Raw genomic sequence first — 19,505 nt, forward strand, 5'->3', positions numbered from 1 at the left:
GCACGGAATCACTAGTGTCCTTGAAGCATCCTGTATCAATACTTGTATCAACAATGTACATAGTTACTGTTCCTTTCATCGACGCCTGTCGTTTTGATTCTTTCTTAACATCGAAGGCTCCTTTATCGTGAAGTCGATCGATTAAGGAGGCCGGGCAGGCGTTTTTTAATAATACTAACAGCATGGCCGGGGCGCGGCCGCCCTTCGATTGCAGGGTGTTGGTAGCGGCGAACGGCGTCAGCGAACGGCCGCCCGAGAGATTTTTCACGCGGTGGAAAAGATCCTTGAATCGGTGTTGCCAGTGTTGTCCCAGCATGAGGTGTCTCGCTTGTCGCACTAACCCCAAAGGGCTCGCCTGGCCCAGGAACAATACGAGGACTACTACGGTGACGACAACGAACGAGGTTGGACAGCAACCTGCCGCCGTGAGGGACACCGGGTCTGTTGGCTGCTGGCCTAAATTCAAGAATAGATGCAGGTATTTACGGAGAAGTAGCTGTAGACCAATACAAGGAGCTGAATTTTACTTACTTATTATAATAATAACGTATGCACGGATCAAAATAACTCTTCCACAGACAAATGAATCATACAAATAGCACGATTTATCGATTTAAAGTGTTGCGTACTCAAGACGGGCTTAACAATGTTTGAGACCAGTAAATTGAGTAAATATTCATTTAAAGGGAAACAGCTATGATTTTCATTGAAATGCAATTACCGAACAAAGTTTGAAATTTTATATATCGTTAACACTCGAGTAAGATTTGATATCTTCATAAATATATGTCTTATTTAGTTAAAAGTACTTGTTAGAGTGAAGCATTTAACACATTGTTTATATCGTAACATTGGTATATTTAGTGCATCGGACAAATAAAAAAATAAAGAAAGTAGAAAGGATAACAAATTATAAAGTAAATAAAAGATTTAACAAATAAAATAAAATACAAAATAGGAATTTAAGGGTTATAGAGAAATAATTTTAATGTATTTGTCGACGTCATACAAATTTTTAACCTAAATTGAGAAGGTTTACTGTATACAAGAATTTGTATCTGTGTAAGATGGTCCATAACTTTTGTCGGCAAGTGTATGCTTTATTTTATCTAAGAAAAATTGCGTCACTGAACAAACCACTTAATAATAACCAATCGTTTTCTATTATTTAATGGTCTGCTCGATAACTTAGTTCTTTTATATAGTAAGAAGCGAAGGAATATGTAGAATAAAATGGTGTACGAAATATTTGATTTAGACACGATTTTTAATTAATAATGTTGAACGTTATTCAGCGAGCCTGTGACTATTATTAGCTGGTCATTTAAAGGGGAAATAATGAAAGACGTTACGCTGCTAAAGCATAATTACATTTTTATAAAGACTAAAATACTATAAGATATTTCTAATGCCAAAATTAAACATAGAGTATTTTAGAACATTGAATTGTATAAACAAATCCACACGAAACACAAGTTTTCCAATCTTAGAGGTACCCAATTCAAGAACTACAATCTTGGGGGAAGGTATATAGAAGAATTCTGTATAAGCGAAAAATACAGCAGACACGAACAAAGATAATTATAATTCAGATGCCCCAATTTTCATGGTAGTAAAATAATTTACTTAACTAGGTATTAAATCGATTGCTGGTTGTGTGTACGTTGAAGTACAGAAATAATGTATGAGCCGCGGTAAGATAGATTACGCGCTGATGGGAATTACTTTCACCAAGAACACAGATAGGCTTTTTAATATCCACGATCGGTCGTTTTATTGGCACATCAACACTAACTGTTCTACGCTTTCTACGCTTGTTACTTCGAGAAATTGACTGTTGAACTGTTTATTTTTATTTTGTGAAATATAGTGGAACATTCGCAGGAGATACGGTCCACGAACCGTGTAAAAATTCAGTACAACCAATCCCTTAACAGAAATCGTTATTAATAGAAGATTCTGGTTGTTGCAGGTGCACAAGACTCAGGGAAATCAAATGTTGCTCAAAAAGATCAAGGATCGCGCCTGCCGAGGCAGCTGTGTGTTGTCCTCCAGAAAGAAGATTCGGCGCGATTTGTCGTCGTTTGTTCGACAGCTGCAAATGTTCCAAGCAAAAGGCTGAAGCAGAACGCACAAGAAGCATACGTGCCAAGCACAGTCTTACCAGTGTCGCGCCACCCCCACTATCGGAGGTGAATGGAATTCAATAATTGTAGTAATTTATCGTACATAGTCATGATTTTCAATATCGTATAATATAAGTTATTTTATGCGTATCAATTATACGCACATCGTATAACTTTTACTTATTTATTTCGGTTTGCTCCGTTTTGGAATCTACAGATGCAAGTTTCACCTCCTCAATCTTATATAAGAGCCGTTTATTTTGAAAGTGGCCTAACTCCATTTATCTCCAAATCGAGATATTTAAGGGTTTGCGTTTCAATGAATTTAAAAATATACGTATAGGATACTAATGAGTCATACTGCTTAAGTGTATCTAAGGATGTTAAATTTATAGTTCCTAGTAAAATAGTGGCAACTATTAAGTGAATAATATGCGTTTTCTTATCAAGAACGGAGTTAGGCCACTTTCAAAATTAACATCCAGATTCATTGTAAAATTTGAAGGTGCCCAAGTCCATTCAACATAATTTAAGATGCTTCAAATTGAAAAAAACAATACTTAATTTATTTTACATATCCATAAAACACTTCGGAAACTTAATTTATGCGATTCAAAACATTTTTTAATTACATAACGTACGAAACATAAAAAACATAAATTTATTACAAAACAATTTACTACTCATCTACATTTTGTGTGTGTGAAAGGGATTTGAAGAAATCATAATGTTCCGGTGGTCAATTATATCCTTGAATTTTGCTGTTGTAATTTGTCTGATATTTTTATACAGTGGTGTCAATACAATATTTTCGAACTTTCTTGGTCTACCCCGACGTGGTAATAAATCCAGGACTTAAAAATTTTCATTCTCATTCATTGATGTCTTAAAGAAAATTTTATACGGTTTATTTAAATTATTATTATTTTTTTGTTTACGAACAAAACGCATCCAACATATTTTTAACCAGTTTATTGATTCTCCATCAGAATTCTTTACCCTTTTAAAAATTGCGTCTTCTAATAATTTTGTTGATACCAAATCTTCTTGTCTCATTTCATTTACAATAAAGTTATTACCTTTACGACACTTTTTAATAATCTTGTAATAATCTTGGGGAACAAACAGTAAATTATTTTTTTTGAATGACATTTCTACCACGCCAAAATCTCTATCACTTGGTAAAAACGAATGTCCTGATATTAAAAATTTCCACATTATTTTCTAAAGTTTGAACAAAAATAAAAATGAAAAGTTTGGAAGACGAATATTGTTCTATTATTCCGTTTCTCTTTCGATTTTTCTTTAAATCATTAGTTACTATTTCTTCTTCACTATCTGAATTAAATGGTCTTGTTCTGTTCTTCCCCATGGGTGAAATAATTTCTAAAATTTGATATTAAATTTTAAGTTTTATATTAATTAAACATACTGGTTATTCAACTAACGCAATTGTCCAAAAACAGAGGTTAACTTGTTAAATACTAATTAATTAAAATTGCCTTCATCACTGCCTTCAGACATTATCAATATATTATCTTGATTTAATTATAAATGGAGTTAGGCCACTTTCAAACTGCACGGTTCAATTATTGAACTAACTCTGAAAACTTATGTGTCAAGAATTATCGTCTTTGCTCGGAGTGTAAGCAACCTGAAATGCTTTACTGATAAATAACATGAAGTTGTACATGTAACCATGGCAACCGGAAAAAATTGACAAATGGAGTTAGGCCACTTTCAAAATAAACGGCTCATATAGGGCTGTGAAAATTTAAGCAAGACGCAGCCGTATTTATGTGCCTCGTCTTCTGTAATTATGGGAAAATAACATTTTGAATCTTAAAAATCCTAGAAATTAACAGAATTAGTAAATGTTCCCAATTTAAGTATCCCTAAATGTCCCTAATTTAACAAAATTTACACGAATATATCATGGATTGACCACGGAGTTGAGTCCACCTATAAATACAACAATGCAACTGAAAAATAATATCTTCGGACAGCCACATCCATCTTAACAGACGAAGCATATGTCTATCTACAAAACTTTCTATCGCATAGGAAATAACTTACAAGAATCTAATATACAGGGTGCCCAAAATTATGTTACTTCCGAAGTTATTCTCCGAGTTCTTATCGAAAAGAATTGACCAATGATAGGCGAGCTCGACTTATTGGTTTAAAAGTTTATCGAAATTGTTATTATTTGTGTTATCAATTAAGAAAATTACGAAAGGAGATAACAAAAACGTTTTTACAAGCATCGATTTTCCAAGGACAATTTACTGATACACCTTAAATTCCCTGAATTGTATACTTTCTAATTGTAAACGAATATTCTATATTTTTGTACTACCAATAAGCGTATATATCCAAAGAATTTAAATCGATACATTGTTAAATAAAAATGTTTATTTTTGAAAACAGGAACCGAAGGCTAAGATACCGGACGTTCTGGTGGAGCATAATTCTCTAATGCGTGGTGCCATTCCGTGTTTACCAGTTCCTCTCGCTTGGTTTTGTTTAGTTTGGAACGTTTTACTACCCGGATCTGGTAAATATTTATTTCACTTGTTATGCAAATTATTGTTAGCTAATTAGGATATTACATATATAGAAATAGTATGTACAGATTAAATGGTTTGGTTTTTACGAGTGAAGCGATAATTTAGATGAAAAAATTAGTCACTCGACTGATTCAATTAGTAACACCGTTTTCAGGTACCGTCTGGAGCGGCATTTTCAATTTGTGCTCGGGTCAACCGAGATTCTCAGCAGTCGCTGGACTGAAATCGAGACTAGGTGCATTTGTGGTGAATCTGGTAGTTGGTGTGGGCCAGTTGTTCACCGTTTTGTTTTGCCTGGTTGGATGGGGTTGGAGTATTTGGTGGGGCGTCACTTTGGTTCGCCTAGCTAGTAAGTACCATTAATTTTATTGCTTAATTTTGATTTTATACTTTACTCGCGGTGTAAGGAGACGCGGATCGAATACGGTCACACCATCGCAACATTGCTGTGGCGCTAAAAGTTTACTTCCATGAGTTCTTGCGAGAGGTGTCAACATTTCCCTCGGTGCTCACCGACAAATTACTTTTCTAAATTATATTTGTATAACTGTGATAGTGTTACTTTAGCAGGTGTCGCACAGATGCACACACATTAACGAACAACCACTGATAGCACGAAAGTTTCACTAAAACCCTTAACGGGCTGTATTAGAAATAGTCCTTTAATATATTAGGTTGGAAACTATGAAACGGGCGTTTTTATTTAGTCTATGTTCAGCTGCGACGCCCGTTTCATAGTTTCCAACCTAATATATTCGGTCAGTAATTTTGCACCGCCATTCATAAAATGCCGGGTTAATATTATTTTGATTTCCGGCATAAAGTGCGCGGAAATCAAATAGTAACGATAATTAAACGATATCTCCATCAGCTAAAGATATTATGTCGAGGTTACGTAAAAAGGTTATCAGTAGACTGCGGATTTTTATACAATGCAAAAAATGTCTACATCGTCTGCAAAAAATTAAAAATAAATAGAGGTTGAAAATAAATTATTTGGTAAATGTATAGGATTTAATTTATTTGACTACGAGTTTAAACAAAACATAATACATATTCATTTCGTTTCTAATTTTCATGTCTTGTTTATGTATTTTCTGTATTATAAATATCACTTTTTATGAAACTGTATTGCAACATAACAAGTGTCCTTGTATTTATAATACAATAGAAAGGAAGACGATTGATGATTAAGGGTCGTATGAACTTTTAAATTCGTCGAGAAAAGTGTGCGGTAGTGTCTACGAAAAATGGAAATGGTAACACTGCAAGCTGTTTTCTTAGAATGTAATATTGATCTTATTTTTCTCAATCGAATCGTGCAGGAAGTTTGTTCTTTAATGTGTAATAAATTTGAAAGAGCGGAAGGCAGCTGTGGGCGATAGTCAAACTGAATAAAATTAATTTAAATCATTTTTATTTATCACATTCAATACAAATTTATAGTAAGAAATAGAAATAGATTGTATTAAGATTAAAATTAGAATGGATTTTTCAATTTCGTTTACATCCAACAATTTTGTGTTATTGTACGTTTTTATAAAGATTTATTTAGTTACTCTATCTTTTTGGTATAGACTAAACTGTTCTGCAAAGAAGTACATATATTTTTGATTGCGTTCCCCTATTACCGGTCACTAAACAAAGTTATGTTGAACGAAATTATCATGAGAGAAACATCTTCAAGATAGGATATTACCATAAAATTTCATTTGATAAATTGACGTCTTTCTCATCTAAAAAGAAGATAGTTAAATTAGAACGGAAACTAGAAGAAGAAAAGAAAAACTGAATGAAACGAATATAAAATATCCCTACTTTATATTCGAATAAATCATAAGTTAAAAATAGTAAAAGAATAAGTGGGGGATTTGTGAAATAAGTTCAAGAATATTATTTTGTTTTTTCACCTTGAATTCTGTTATTGTTGTTTTATCGTTTATGCGATATTGAAAGAAGTAAATGTTTGGTGACGTCTGTATAAAATAAAAAATGATTGGAACAGTTTCTAAACATTTTGCACGTCATTTGGAGGAATGTTAGAAATGTTACGAATGTTAGAAATATTAGAAATGTTCGAAATGTTAAGAATGTTGGACATATTGTAAAAGACCTACGATATGTATACAACGTGTAGTGTTAAATTCATCACTTTTTTCATGTCACTTGAATTATAAGAAGCTATTCTGTTGTTTCTACAATATTTTATCGTTTTATCCGATTGTTGATCGTACGTTCATATCTTATATATAATATTCAACGAATTATTTTATTTCTGACAAAACTGGGTTGTCGTTTTGTCGTGAGAGTTGCGCATGTTGAAAAGGACGACACTCGACGAGACCATTATTTGTGATTTTCGCTTTATCCTTAACCAGGTCTGATGTTGATTTATTCGACTATCTCTTGACATTTTGTGAGAATATTCTTGACTGTTCTAGACAGATATAAATCCAAATGAGAAATATGTATACGATAATCTCATAGTAGCATAAAAAATGTTTATGAACACTTTTTTTATTATTAGAATGGGTTACTAATAATGGAAACTAAATTTGCATACATTCATATAAGGTAATATTTGTTAGAGCAAATTAAAACGACTTAGTTTGAAGTAATAGTTTTAATAGATACTCGATATTATCTTTACTTACACAGTAAAAGAAATCTGTTCCAAACTTTCCTGCAAGTTAAATAATTTCCATAAGATACTCTAAGATCAGAACTATTTATCATGATTTAAAAATATGTTTTTACGCTACTGTATTGAAAATTCAAAATTTGGTTGGGTAATGTAATACAAAAAAATGTTAAAACTGTAATTAGTATCGACACATCTTATTTCTTTAATTTTTATTTCATCGAATGAATCATTCCTGTTACAAAGTGATGACAGTTAACGTAAGTCAGATAGGTGCAATAGACACTTACTTTTGGGTTCCATGTTTTCTCTATTATCCAGTGTGTTATTTATATTAAATGGTTTAATGCGATACGCTTTAATAACGTTAAAATTTTATTCAATATTAGTCTGCGGATTTTTAGAATAAGTAGGATAATTAGAAGCGAAAAATTAGAATGAACCGCTTAATGACAATGACTACGTATGTTACACTAAGTTAACGAAAAATAATTTTAAACCATACTATTTTTGTCCAATTCAAAACAATGTTTACTTTTCTATAAATGTGCAGTCCTTACAAGAGCAGAAGCACATTTGTGTTTACATTGCCCCTCTTACTAGCTGTCTCACTGCTGCAGCTATTGGTTACTATTGATCGCCGACAATTTTCGTCACCGTGGCAGTGAGGCAACTAGTAAGAGGGGGAATGTAAACATGAAGGTGCTTTCTTGTCGCGCGAGGACTATACAAGAGCTTCTGCCACGAAGGAATCGAATGACGTCAATTTTCATTTACACATACAGTCAGTCCCATAAGTATTCGCACCCTCATTGCTTATAAGAGAAATTTGTTGAAATCAAGGGACGCATGTAAAATTTTGCAATGAAGTTTTTATTACGAATGAACACATGTATAAAGATAATTTATACCAAATTATAACAAAATTGATTAACTAATAACAAAAATATATTGATTTTACTCCTCGTAGTATGTAATAACAGTCCACAAAAGTATTCATACCAGCATAGATTTTGTCAAAAAATCGCATATTAGAGTAAGTTTTTTCTTTCTATACTTTCTACCAGTTTTAATGTGATATTTGGTTCAATACTATCCCAAACTTCCAAAATTTTGTTTTTTAGCATTTCTTTATTGAAAATTTCATGCTCGTGTAGCCTTTTATCTATTTCCGCCCATAAATTTTCTATAGGATTTGTATCTAGACTCTGAGAAGGTGTATGTAAAAAATGGGGAACGTGGAAAAGTATCCACTCACGAACAATCTGAGCAGTATGCTTCGGATCGTTGTCGCGTTGAAAATAGTAGTCATCTTCCAGACCAAGCTTAATCGCACTGGAGTGCAGATTTTCCGCGAGTATATTTTTATACTTTATCTTATCCAAAATTCCATCGTTAAAGACAAGTTTGCCCAAGTTTGAATTGAATCGTCGATTTACCTCTGTTTACTACTTTTGCTATCTTAACATAACTTTTGTCTTCTTGGTGTACTTTAAAAATTATTTTACACTCTTCTAGAGTAGTCTCGGACTTCTTTCGACTCATTTCTGATTATTGATGTTATTCTGACAAAGTTTCGAACTAGACAAATTTGTTTGCATTCACCCAACCGACTGTCAACTGTGGAAATAATTTTTGATGTGAAATGACCGTGTAACAAAACTAAATCTGACTGTTATTAGACTGTTATTACGTACCACGAGGAGTAAAATCAATGTATTTGTGTTATTAGTTAATCAATTTTGTTACAATTTGGTATAAATAAACTTTATACATGTGTTCATTCATAATAAAATCTTACACGCGTCCCTTGATTTCAACAGATTTCTCTTAGAAGCAATTAGGGTACGAATACTTATGGGACTGACTGTAGATCTTTCTGATAGTATGTTTCCGATACGCGTAGATCTGCACATGTCATAAATGTATAATGATCCGCTGTCTTTTATGACGAGAATGACCAGAACAAATGTAAACTAGTAAAATCATTTAAACAATTTAAAAACAACAATTGCATTGCTGACAACTCGCTAAAATTATTAAGGAAATTAGCAAATGTCTATATAGTTCTTATATTTTCCAGCTAATAAAGACAATTTCTATTTTACATAAAGATCCGCAGTATAGTAATCACAATGTTAAGCCTTTAAGAAAAAGTAATTCTAGAATACCGAGAAGTTTGCATGTTAATTCTAACTCTGTGTGATAAAAATAACAATGTGTATGTTGGACTTTCAATAAGTAGATTTTAAATATTACATTCGAGCCAGACCCGATATTTGCATAGTTTTTTTTCTAGACTATGTATCGCTGATTTGGAGCATGACTCGAAATTAACCAGCACGCAACAAATCATCTCGCTGCCTGATGATCCTCTGAATGATATATACTTATACACATAGAAAGTAATAGGCCGCATGTGTAGCGAGACGCACGTGAGAGGCGTAACTCTCGCGATCCTCACGTTGCGTGCAGGTTAATTCCGAGCCCCTGTTTATAGTGCTACGTTTAAAAATGACACTGTCTGTTATTTACAGGAAAATACAAACGATTCAAGGCTTCCGAAGCAGCCAGCAACGACCCGGAAGCCAGAGGCGGAGAAGCCGCACTGCCTCCCGGCGTACCAAGTCAAGTTTTGAGGGGAATCGATCGAGCTCGATAATCGAAACGGTTACACGCATCACCGTAGGCTCCTTGGAAAAGCATTTTTATATAATTCGACGACGATTCTTCACTACGTGCCTTCCGAAACGCTGCGAACACGGATCACAATTTTCGCTCGTGGATCCGTAATTTTGAAGATTCTTCGAAGGGGGTGTCTCCTCACTGCAGGATTCACGGAAAGATCAACGACTCGTTTAGTTGAAATTTTTAAGAAAATCAGCCGACGAACAATCGGCGAGAATAGTTGGAGCAATTTCCAAACAGGATGAAACGATTTTTGTGATTTATTGCGATCCAGCGACCGCGTGGATTTTTATTTGAGGAAGCTCAAGAGGTTTTGTAGCACGAACATGAATTTGCTCTGTTGAAATAAAGAGAAATAAATAGTAACAAACGGTAACGAAGAGCGTCTGGCAAAGCTCGACGAGAATGATCCACGTAATCAAGTTTGGAGCGGGGATGAAAGATTTTCACGAGTCAACGAACACGAGAATTGCTCGTTGAAAAAATATTATTTGGATCGATGCTGCTGCGGCTCGCTGTACCGTGGAACGCGAAGAATTTCTTGGAAAATTAATCGCTTTCAGTGAAAGCATACCTATCCGTGACGTTCTTTCAAAATGTACTCGTTACGTCGATCGATGTCTGCCTTTTAACTTCGTTTTTTCCCCCGTAGCCGCGCGCACGACGCGACGTTTTAGCCGGTTTAACCGGTGTTTTATAGAGATCGACAGTACGCAAATGTTTACGGAAGAAATTGTGTGTGCCTCTCTTGTTCATGTTGTTTTCCCCGATGATTATCTTTTCCACATCGACGAAATAAATACGTTTTGAAGGAACGCAGTTTATATTTTTACAAGCGCAACACACATATTATGTATACATACATCCATATATTCAACTATCCGATTACTAAGCCTTATAACTAAAAGTCCTTGTAAATATGAAAATATATTACTTACATCGGTTTTTAATCTAATTGCTGTTTCTGCTGTTTTACCCTACCATTTTTAATATAATAATCTAATGTAACATTGTAACATTGAATCTGAAAATACAATGTTGATTAGCATTTGTTTAGTTTCTTATATTATTATTAGTTTACGATAAATTGTCAAGTCGCATACAAATATATAATATATTTTTATAAATGAATTGTATGAAAAATTGATTGCGGCTTTCGTAAGATGAGTTAAATGATCGTTCTCTCGCGGAGATTTTGTTCTGTGGAATCAAGTAACGTATTCGTTTAAACATCTTTTAAGAAGCTGCGTAGAATTGCATCATTTATTAGTTTTTTTTAGTAAGAAATTAAAACTATTACTATTAAAAATAAAAAAGTCGTGAGGTAATAATTAAAATGGTCTTTCGACTGTATATAATGGTCACTAATTGAACTAAACGAACTGGGTATTTATTTAGAGTATGTATTATTATTTAGGATATGTATTTTTAAATAAACCATGTTAACTGCAACGCCTTATTAAAGAAAAAAAAAACAGGAAGATCTTGAAGTAGCAATTAACAATATCACGCGAGTAGTACCGCGATTAAGGCAAGTAAAGGAACTGCAAATTGTCCATGGACTATAAAAGATAAAATAGCTACATGGCAATAAAGTATGACAACAATCACGTTTACTTAGAGACAAGATCAAACTAAATAAAACAATAAAAGAGTTAAAGGAAATGCTGTTTAAAGAAGAGAACGATTATATATAAGAGTTACTATTAGGGTGTCCCATAATTCTCTTTATTTGATGCGAAATGAATACACGATATTTGTTGTTTAAGGTGTATCTATTATGTTATATACGAACCATTCTATTTTATAACCTTCTTCCATCAAGCCTTATCATGCCCCCTTTCCAAAATTGTTGAAGCTTATTTGCAAAATATTCATCTAGGTGCGTCTTTATTTCGCTTATGCATTTGAAAGATTTACCACGGAGAGAATTTTTTAAGAAGAGGAACAAGTGATAATCGGATGAGGAAGATCTGGAGAGCTAGGAGGATGAGATAGAACGTCCCATCCGAACTATAATAATTTTTGCCTTACGGCTAATGCAACATGTGGTCTTACGTTGTCGTGATGGAAAACGACGCCTCCTCGATTCGCCAATTCTGGCCGTTTTTCTGCTATGGCGGCTTTTTAATTCACCCAGTTCATTGCAATATTTGTCAGCATTGATCGAATCACCTTGAAGAAGGAGCTCGTAGTACACTACACCTTTCCAGTCCCACCAAATGCACAAAAGAACCTTCTTCTGATGAAGTCCAGGCTTCGCAACAGTTGACGGTTTATTTTCCTTAGACCAAGTGCGTTTTCGATGCACATTTTGGTATAAAATCCACGTATCGTCTACAGTGACAAGCTTCTTTAAGAAAGGATCCCTTTCATGTCGCTGGAGAACAAATCGCACGTAGAGACGCGGTTCATAAGGCCGGTCTCCATCAATAGGTGTGGAACCCAAACTTCATATCGATTCGCATATCCCATCTTAATTAAATGCTTATGTACCGTTGTCTTGGGAATATTAGTGGCATCCACTATCTCACGCACACTATATCGCGGATTTTCAGTGAGCACAGTCTTGATAATGTCCGTATACGTCGTTGCTGAGCGGCCGCTGTGGTCTTCATCTTTCAACTCGAAATTTCCAACCCTAAATTTTTTAAACCAATCGCGGATGGTCCTAATAGTCATAGTACCGCTCCGTAAACGGTGCAAATCTCGTCTGCAGCGTCCTTTGCACTATTGCCTTTTTTAAAGCAATGAAGCATAACATGTCGCAAATGCTTCTGTTACGTCTTCACTACACTCCTGCCATTACATATTCCCTCCTTACCATTATACTCATAGCGCCATGAAATTATCGTATACTATTATTATTATTGTTATTATTATTATTATTATTATCATCGTTATCATTATACATTATTATTATCATCGTTATCATTATACATTATTATTATCATCGTTATCATTATACATTATTATTATTATTATATTACTATTAATATTAGAACAACCGATTATCGCCCAAACGATATTGCGCGCGGTCAGTGATGTAGAGGAACACCGATGTCGCTCTAGGACCTTTTTCCCCCACCCACGCTACAACCAGACCCACCCCTCTCTAACCCTCGGTGTCTTCTTCGGAGGCCGAAACAACGGCTATCGTCACTCTTGTATCAGCAACAAACCGAGAAAAATCAAATCAAATCTCCAAGAACCATATCGTAACAGCTTCTTTTGGCTCTCCATATTGAACGGTGCAGAAAAATTTGAAAAGAGACTTTGTCAGCAACGAAACGTACTTTGAAAGAGCTCTGGGACGACTAAAACCGATGCCATAAACGGTTAAGAGTTAAGCCTACATATTTATATAAATACAGCCACTTAGATCCACTCATAGCATAGCGCGGAAGAAACTTATGGAACAACCTAATATTTAGATTAATCCCTCGGGAGAATAGAATCTATTCACTGTGAAAAGTAACAAAAGCAATAAAATAATCAGTACAGTTAACTCGTACAATTAAAACAAAAAATGGACGATGGGCTAGGGGCTGCAGAGGTAAAGCAGAAGTATTTCCCAAGTAATTGTGCATAGTCTTTGAATCTTATCCTAGATAAATAATTACTTGATATTATATATATTTTAAAATATTAAAATAATACAGGGACTGTATTTTATAAGATTTTCTGTCTCAGGTTTGAGTTTACCATTTCAGTGTCATGCTGAACGTTGCCGATAGTTCAAGAATTTAGGCACGTTAGCAAGGAGCAAATATTCATATACTTCATTTCTACTACGAATTCTTAATATTGTTTGGAGACAACAAGTATACAGGGTGTCCCGAAAGTCACTCGCAATCGGGAAATGAGATGTCCTTACGGTCATTTGAGGTAACTTGAGGCCGTCTCGCGTCAGCTGGATTAGCCCATCATTGAGCACCATTTTTCGTTAATAACTTGTAAATAAAGTCGCAGAGTGCATTTTCGTTAAAGAAAAAGTTATTTGAAATGATCTCAAGTACAAGCACACGTTTACTTTCGGATTGTTAGATACTTTTGGGACACTCTGCATAACAATGCGAGCATTTCAGTGATGAGAATAGTATTTATTCCAATAATTATGTCAAGTTTATGTTATTTTTGTTAAGCCTTGATAAATAACTGTTCACGATATCATAAGTTTGTCATTTGATAAGACCACCTTTCAGTAGTGATACAACAATTGTATTTATTACAACAATTGAACCGCATGAAGTATTGTTAATATTATATGTATATTGAATTATTCTTATAATTTATTATATGGTATTATATAGGTTTTATTGTTTTATTATATTTATTATAGAAACATACATATTGCATCCTGGAATATAAAGATATTAGTGGCTAATATTGCAGTTGCAAATCTTGATCTTGATCTTCAGAACGAGCAATCGGGAAACGTTGTGCAAGACTTTCTTTTTCCTGAAATCGTATACTAGTATGGTATTCAATAAAATATCATCGAGAAACAATTGTTATATCTTGTTATTGTCTTATTATTTTGTACTATCAAAATTAATTCATGTTACATTTCTCTTCATGATTTTGCGTTGTATGTTATACGAACTTAAAATTATTGGGTCAGGCAGGAAGGGTTTTCGTTTATTGCAGTGTGTCATTTTAGAGTAAATATTGTGGGTGGAAATGTCGCGGGTTTATATTATACAAGAATATGCAAATATATTTTAACTATTTAATCATTGTTGCGTCGAGTCCGCGTACGTAATTGCCGCAGATTACTCGAAGGCGCGTGTGTTGAGATGATTGAGGAATCAACGAGGTGTTGTAGGTTTAACAATTTATTAAAGGTTCAATAGTATGCGAAATGGGAAATGTTTCGGCTGTGACAGCTCGGATGCTGGATTGATGAGTGTTAGCGATGCCTTGTTCTTCGTTGTCCTTGGTGGTTGTTCCCTTGGTTGTTTGCTTGATCGTCGCTGCGTCACTGCCGATCACCCTTGATTGCTTCTGCGTTCCTCTCACTCCTGACTGCTCGTCTGCTTGCTTCTAAAACTGTACTGTGCTGTCCTGCTTCTAAAAAATGGCTTATATTTATACATTTTTGGTGCTCCGGTAAGGAACCAATCACCATCAATTGGTCGAAGGGCGCTTGTAGGCCTGTGTGGTGGTCGATTGGTCGGTCGGTCGTCCGATGGAATTTCTGAAGAGGAGCGACGTCGACCGATTTATGGCTTTGACATTTTTCGCCCTCGCAGAGTCTCTGCGTTGAATATTTTCTATCTGACTTGTTGTTCCGAGACGGAACAATCATTTACAGTGCAGATCATTGAATAATTCTGACATCTGGTATAAATACTGTTTAAACAATTTACGACCGGTTTATTGAGTTGATGTTATAAAATTTACTGAGGACAACAATTAAAGCTAAATTGTTTAATACTTCAATATTGTGTAACCTCAAAATGTAGGATTTATAATTAATAGTATACATATACATATATGAGCCGTTCACTGCACAAATCGGTTAACTCCATTTTTTGAAAAATAAACTGTCAAGGCAATTGCTATAGTCTTAACTTTTTATATTTATAATAGCTTTCCTTGATAATTAAGATTAACACCATTAAACGACAAAATTTGTTTGGCCACTGAATAATAAATAATTTATTTTAGAGGTCACTTTGATTAACTTTGTATCCTAATGTAAATTTTTGAAGTAATGCATCTTAAATGCACTAGCAAGCCACGAATAATGGTGAATTTTTTAGTACTATCTTATCAGATTTAATTAAAATAAATTAGTCAGTCACGGTCTAATTGTCACAGAATCAAGTACTTGTGAAGTCAAATTAATTATTATTAAGAATAAAGTCTAATTTGGTATTTCTTAACTTGTACTGCGTACTTTACCAGTTTCACAGGATTACATATTTTTCAGCCTTTTCAACATCACTTCAGCAACTATTTCCAACTGTCAGTGGTTTTAAAAAAATAAAATTATACCCTTATAATTGAAATGAGAGAAACTAAGAATAATGTGGACGTACAAAATCGTCAATCATTTGATGGTTCTTCAATACGATTTATCAACAAATAATAATATATTATAACAGAACAATTAATATTCATTTTTACGAAAAATCTGTAATAAAAATGTCTTACAATTTTCTTTTTCTGCATTAAAACACCGAATTTAAATTTATTACTTTCCTCACTCGCCAGATCGATTAGCTCTTCCATTAACATAAAAATGGTAACATTGCTAACGATTACCGGCTATTTTTTCTTATATATTTTATATATCGTTAGATGAAAGTTACATTTCTATTTTTGCATGCTACAATATTTATTTCGACTTAAATTATAAAGCGAATTTGAAGGAACAATATACATTATTTCATTGCATTTACCCACTCTTTGTTTGATGGAGTTAATCAATTTGTGCGGTGAACGCTTCATATATTGTTTCATTACGGGAATATCCAAATTTTAAATGCAGTCTTCCAAGCAATTCTTAAGTATTCATTTAAGAGAACTACTCAACCTTTTGGAGTAGATTCTGGCATATAACACTGTGAACAAAAAGTAAGGTGAATTTGTTTATAAAACGTAAATTCTTTATTTATTTTTTTTTCTAGGTTGGTAGAACTGTCTATAACATTTGCCAAGCGTCTGCTTGTCAAAAGGTTTAATTATCTCCGAGTTACACGTGTTTTTGTAAACAACCAAAAGTGAATTTTTCGATTTTTACAATGGGTGATTTTGTTGAGCAAAGAACTTGCATCAAATTTTGTTTGCGGAACGAATATTCTTGTGCGGACACGTTGAAAATGTTGCCGAAGGCCTTTGGTGATCAAACTATGGCAGAAAAAAACGTTTATAAGTGGTAGAACGAGTTGAAAGCGGGCCGAGAACGCGTTGAAGACGAACCGCGCTCTGGACGACCATCAACGTCTACCGACGAGGGCCACGTCCAAAAAATCAAAGATTTGTTGCTTGAAAATCGTCGATTGACAATTAGGGACAATTAAGAATATTATTTGAGCGTTATGCGTTGTTTGCGTGAAGCTATTCATCTGAAACGGCCGGGATTATGGGCGAACAACTCTCGGTTCCTTCATCACGATAATGCACCATGTCATACTGCATTGGTTCCTCGCGACTTTTTTGCCAAAAACTCGACTCATATCGTTCCGCAACCACCGTATTCGCCCGATTTGGCTCCGTGCGACTTCTGGCTATTCAGCAAACTCAAAAGGCCAATGCGGGGACGCCGTTTTGACACGATTCAGGAGATAAAAACCGAATCGGAAAAGGTCTTGAAGGCTATACCGGAAAAAGACTATTCCGACTGTTTCGAGGACTGGAAAAAGCGTTGGCAAAAGTGCGTTTTATCGGACGGGGATTACTTTCAAGAGAATGAAATTCATTTGTAAGAATAAATAAAGAATTTACATTTTATAAACAAATTCACCTTACTTTTTGTTCACAATATTATATTTATGGGTATTTATAGATAACCCGTGCTGACGATGCTACAGAAATTTAATAAAGCATAAAGTTTAATCATTTAATCAAGTAATCAACTAGAACTTGATATATTGTGCACACTGTTTGGAATAGTCTAATGTCTATAGCTACATTAGTTAATTGTATCGAAGTATGTATACCTATACATATTCGAATCAAAGACATATTTGCCAACAATGGTTCGATCAGATCATTACAGTTATCATTTCTTGAAACACTTGCACACGGTTGTGTTGAAATATATCATTATTAAGCGTCGATCAGGACCATCCGGAAGTCCTGCACTAAGTTTCAGCTGCACAACTCTGCCAAGAACAGGTACATCTGAAAGTTGGAAGAACCAATAAAAATGTTGATTACGCGCTCGAACATTTAGAACAAGATTCAACGAGCGTTACTAATAATAGCTTGCGCGAATCGATTGCATGCTCAAGCAGCTTTATTTCAGGCAGTTCTTATCAAGATCCTGTTTATTTTCGTTTTATCGGATCACCTACACTGGGCACCTAGCTTTTCGTAAGGTTTTATTGCACACTTGACAATGCTTTGTCGTCTTCTGTGATAATGTTTAACCATGTCCGGATATGTTGAACAGTCGGATATCTGTGAACTAGAACTATACTTCCTCCTTTGTGGACTGTATGCTTTTCATTCTATGTTTAAATTAGGAAATTAGAAAGTGGTTTATAATAGTTGCCTTAAAGGGCATAGCCGATTAAGATGGTCAAAACAGCCTTTAGAGGTTCTCCAAGGTTAAAAAATTGTTCGTTTCGATGCAATAACGTTTAAAATTACTTAATCCACACTTGCGGTAAACTAGACGAGTAGTAGCTTTTTTCTGACAGCAAAAAACATCGACACATTGAGTTATCACTTTTTTTTTGACAATATTGCAGGCGAGCAAAAAATCTGAGAAAAATTGAGTACACGAGCCGTGATGGTACCTTATCAGGGAATTAATATCAAAATAGAAAATATGTAAGTTTTCGAGTTTTTCTTCAATTTTCCGATTTTTTTTGGTTTTTCATTTTTAATAATCACAGCTCGCAACTGAAAAATCTGAAAAAATTGTATAACATGCGACTCGATGTCCAAAATAAGCAATATTTTTCTTCAAAATTTTAGAAAGCCGCTAAAGGTGGAACAATGCCGGAAAACTGCGAAATCTAATTTACCCTGTAAACTACCCTGACGGACAAGTTACAGGGTTAAAATTTTGCACAGATGAGTTTTTATTGGTCAACTATCGAACGGTGTATGACTCATTGAAAAACCTCTAAGGGCAGTTTTGACCATCTCAATCGGCTATGTCCTTTAGAAGTTGTTGACAAGACTCTCTATAATGTTATAAATATTTTGTATAAGACATGTTTCGTAATCAAGATGAGATACTGCCATTCTTTAAAATTAATGTAATCTACAATGCCTACGAATCGTTCAGTTTTTTACTCATAGCCAAGTAATATTAGATGAATAATTTAAAAGTTGTATGACTCACCCTGTATATGTAAATGTTTATTATGTTGTATTGTATTATATCGTCCTCTTTTTCTATCTGGCTTTGTTCAGATACAAAGATATGATGTGTCGGTTATGTTTGAACGTACCGGAACGATGAAAGCATGTTGTACCACCACAAAGAGCTGATATTAAATATTTAGCGTGGTCGTACATACAGTGAAACGAATATGCATAAAATTGAAGAAGATTAGAAGGAAGTAGTTGAAAGATAATGCATGCATTAAAAGGAGCATTCTTAAACGAGTATGTGACGAAGTTGCTTGAGAATATATGTATAATCTTAAAGCGTACTGGAAAGCCAAAGGAAATGGAGAAGATCAACTATAGAAATATCCTAAGTTGTAGTACAGTATAATATTATGTAACATTTGTATGTGATACGATATAGTGTGATGCACAAAGTAGTATAAATTGAATTTACCATTTTCG

General features: G+C 34.2%; 1 protein-coding gene across 1 annotated transcript in view; it reads left to right on the forward strand.

Moving 5' to 3' along the window:
* Nucleotides 1-10,933, forward strand: part of Stum (mechanosensory transduction mediator stumble) — a 63,571-nt gene extending 52,638 nt beyond the window's left edge. Inside the window, exons 5-9 of the mRNA XM_078185272.1 lie at nucleotides 215-478; nucleotides 1,973-2,192; nucleotides 4,557-4,683; nucleotides 4,851-5,045; nucleotides 9,875-10,933. Coding sequence (XP_078041398.1) covers nucleotides 215-478; nucleotides 1,973-2,192; nucleotides 4,557-4,683; nucleotides 4,851-5,045; nucleotides 9,875-9,999 — 931 coding nt within the window. The 3' untranslated portion in view covers nucleotides 10,000-10,933. The remainder of the gene's footprint in view (nucleotides 1-214; nucleotides 479-1,972; nucleotides 2,193-4,556; nucleotides 4,684-4,850; nucleotides 5,046-9,874) is intronic.
* Nucleotides 10,934-19,505: the final 8,572 nt, after the last annotated feature.

The sequence above is a fragment of the Augochlora pura genome, chromosome 7, assembly GCF_028453695.1.
Source record: "Augochlora pura isolate Apur16 chromosome 7, APUR_v2.2.1, whole genome shotgun sequence".
Lineage (NCBI taxonomy): Eukaryota > Metazoa > Arthropoda > Insecta > Hymenoptera > Halictidae > Augochlora > Augochlora pura.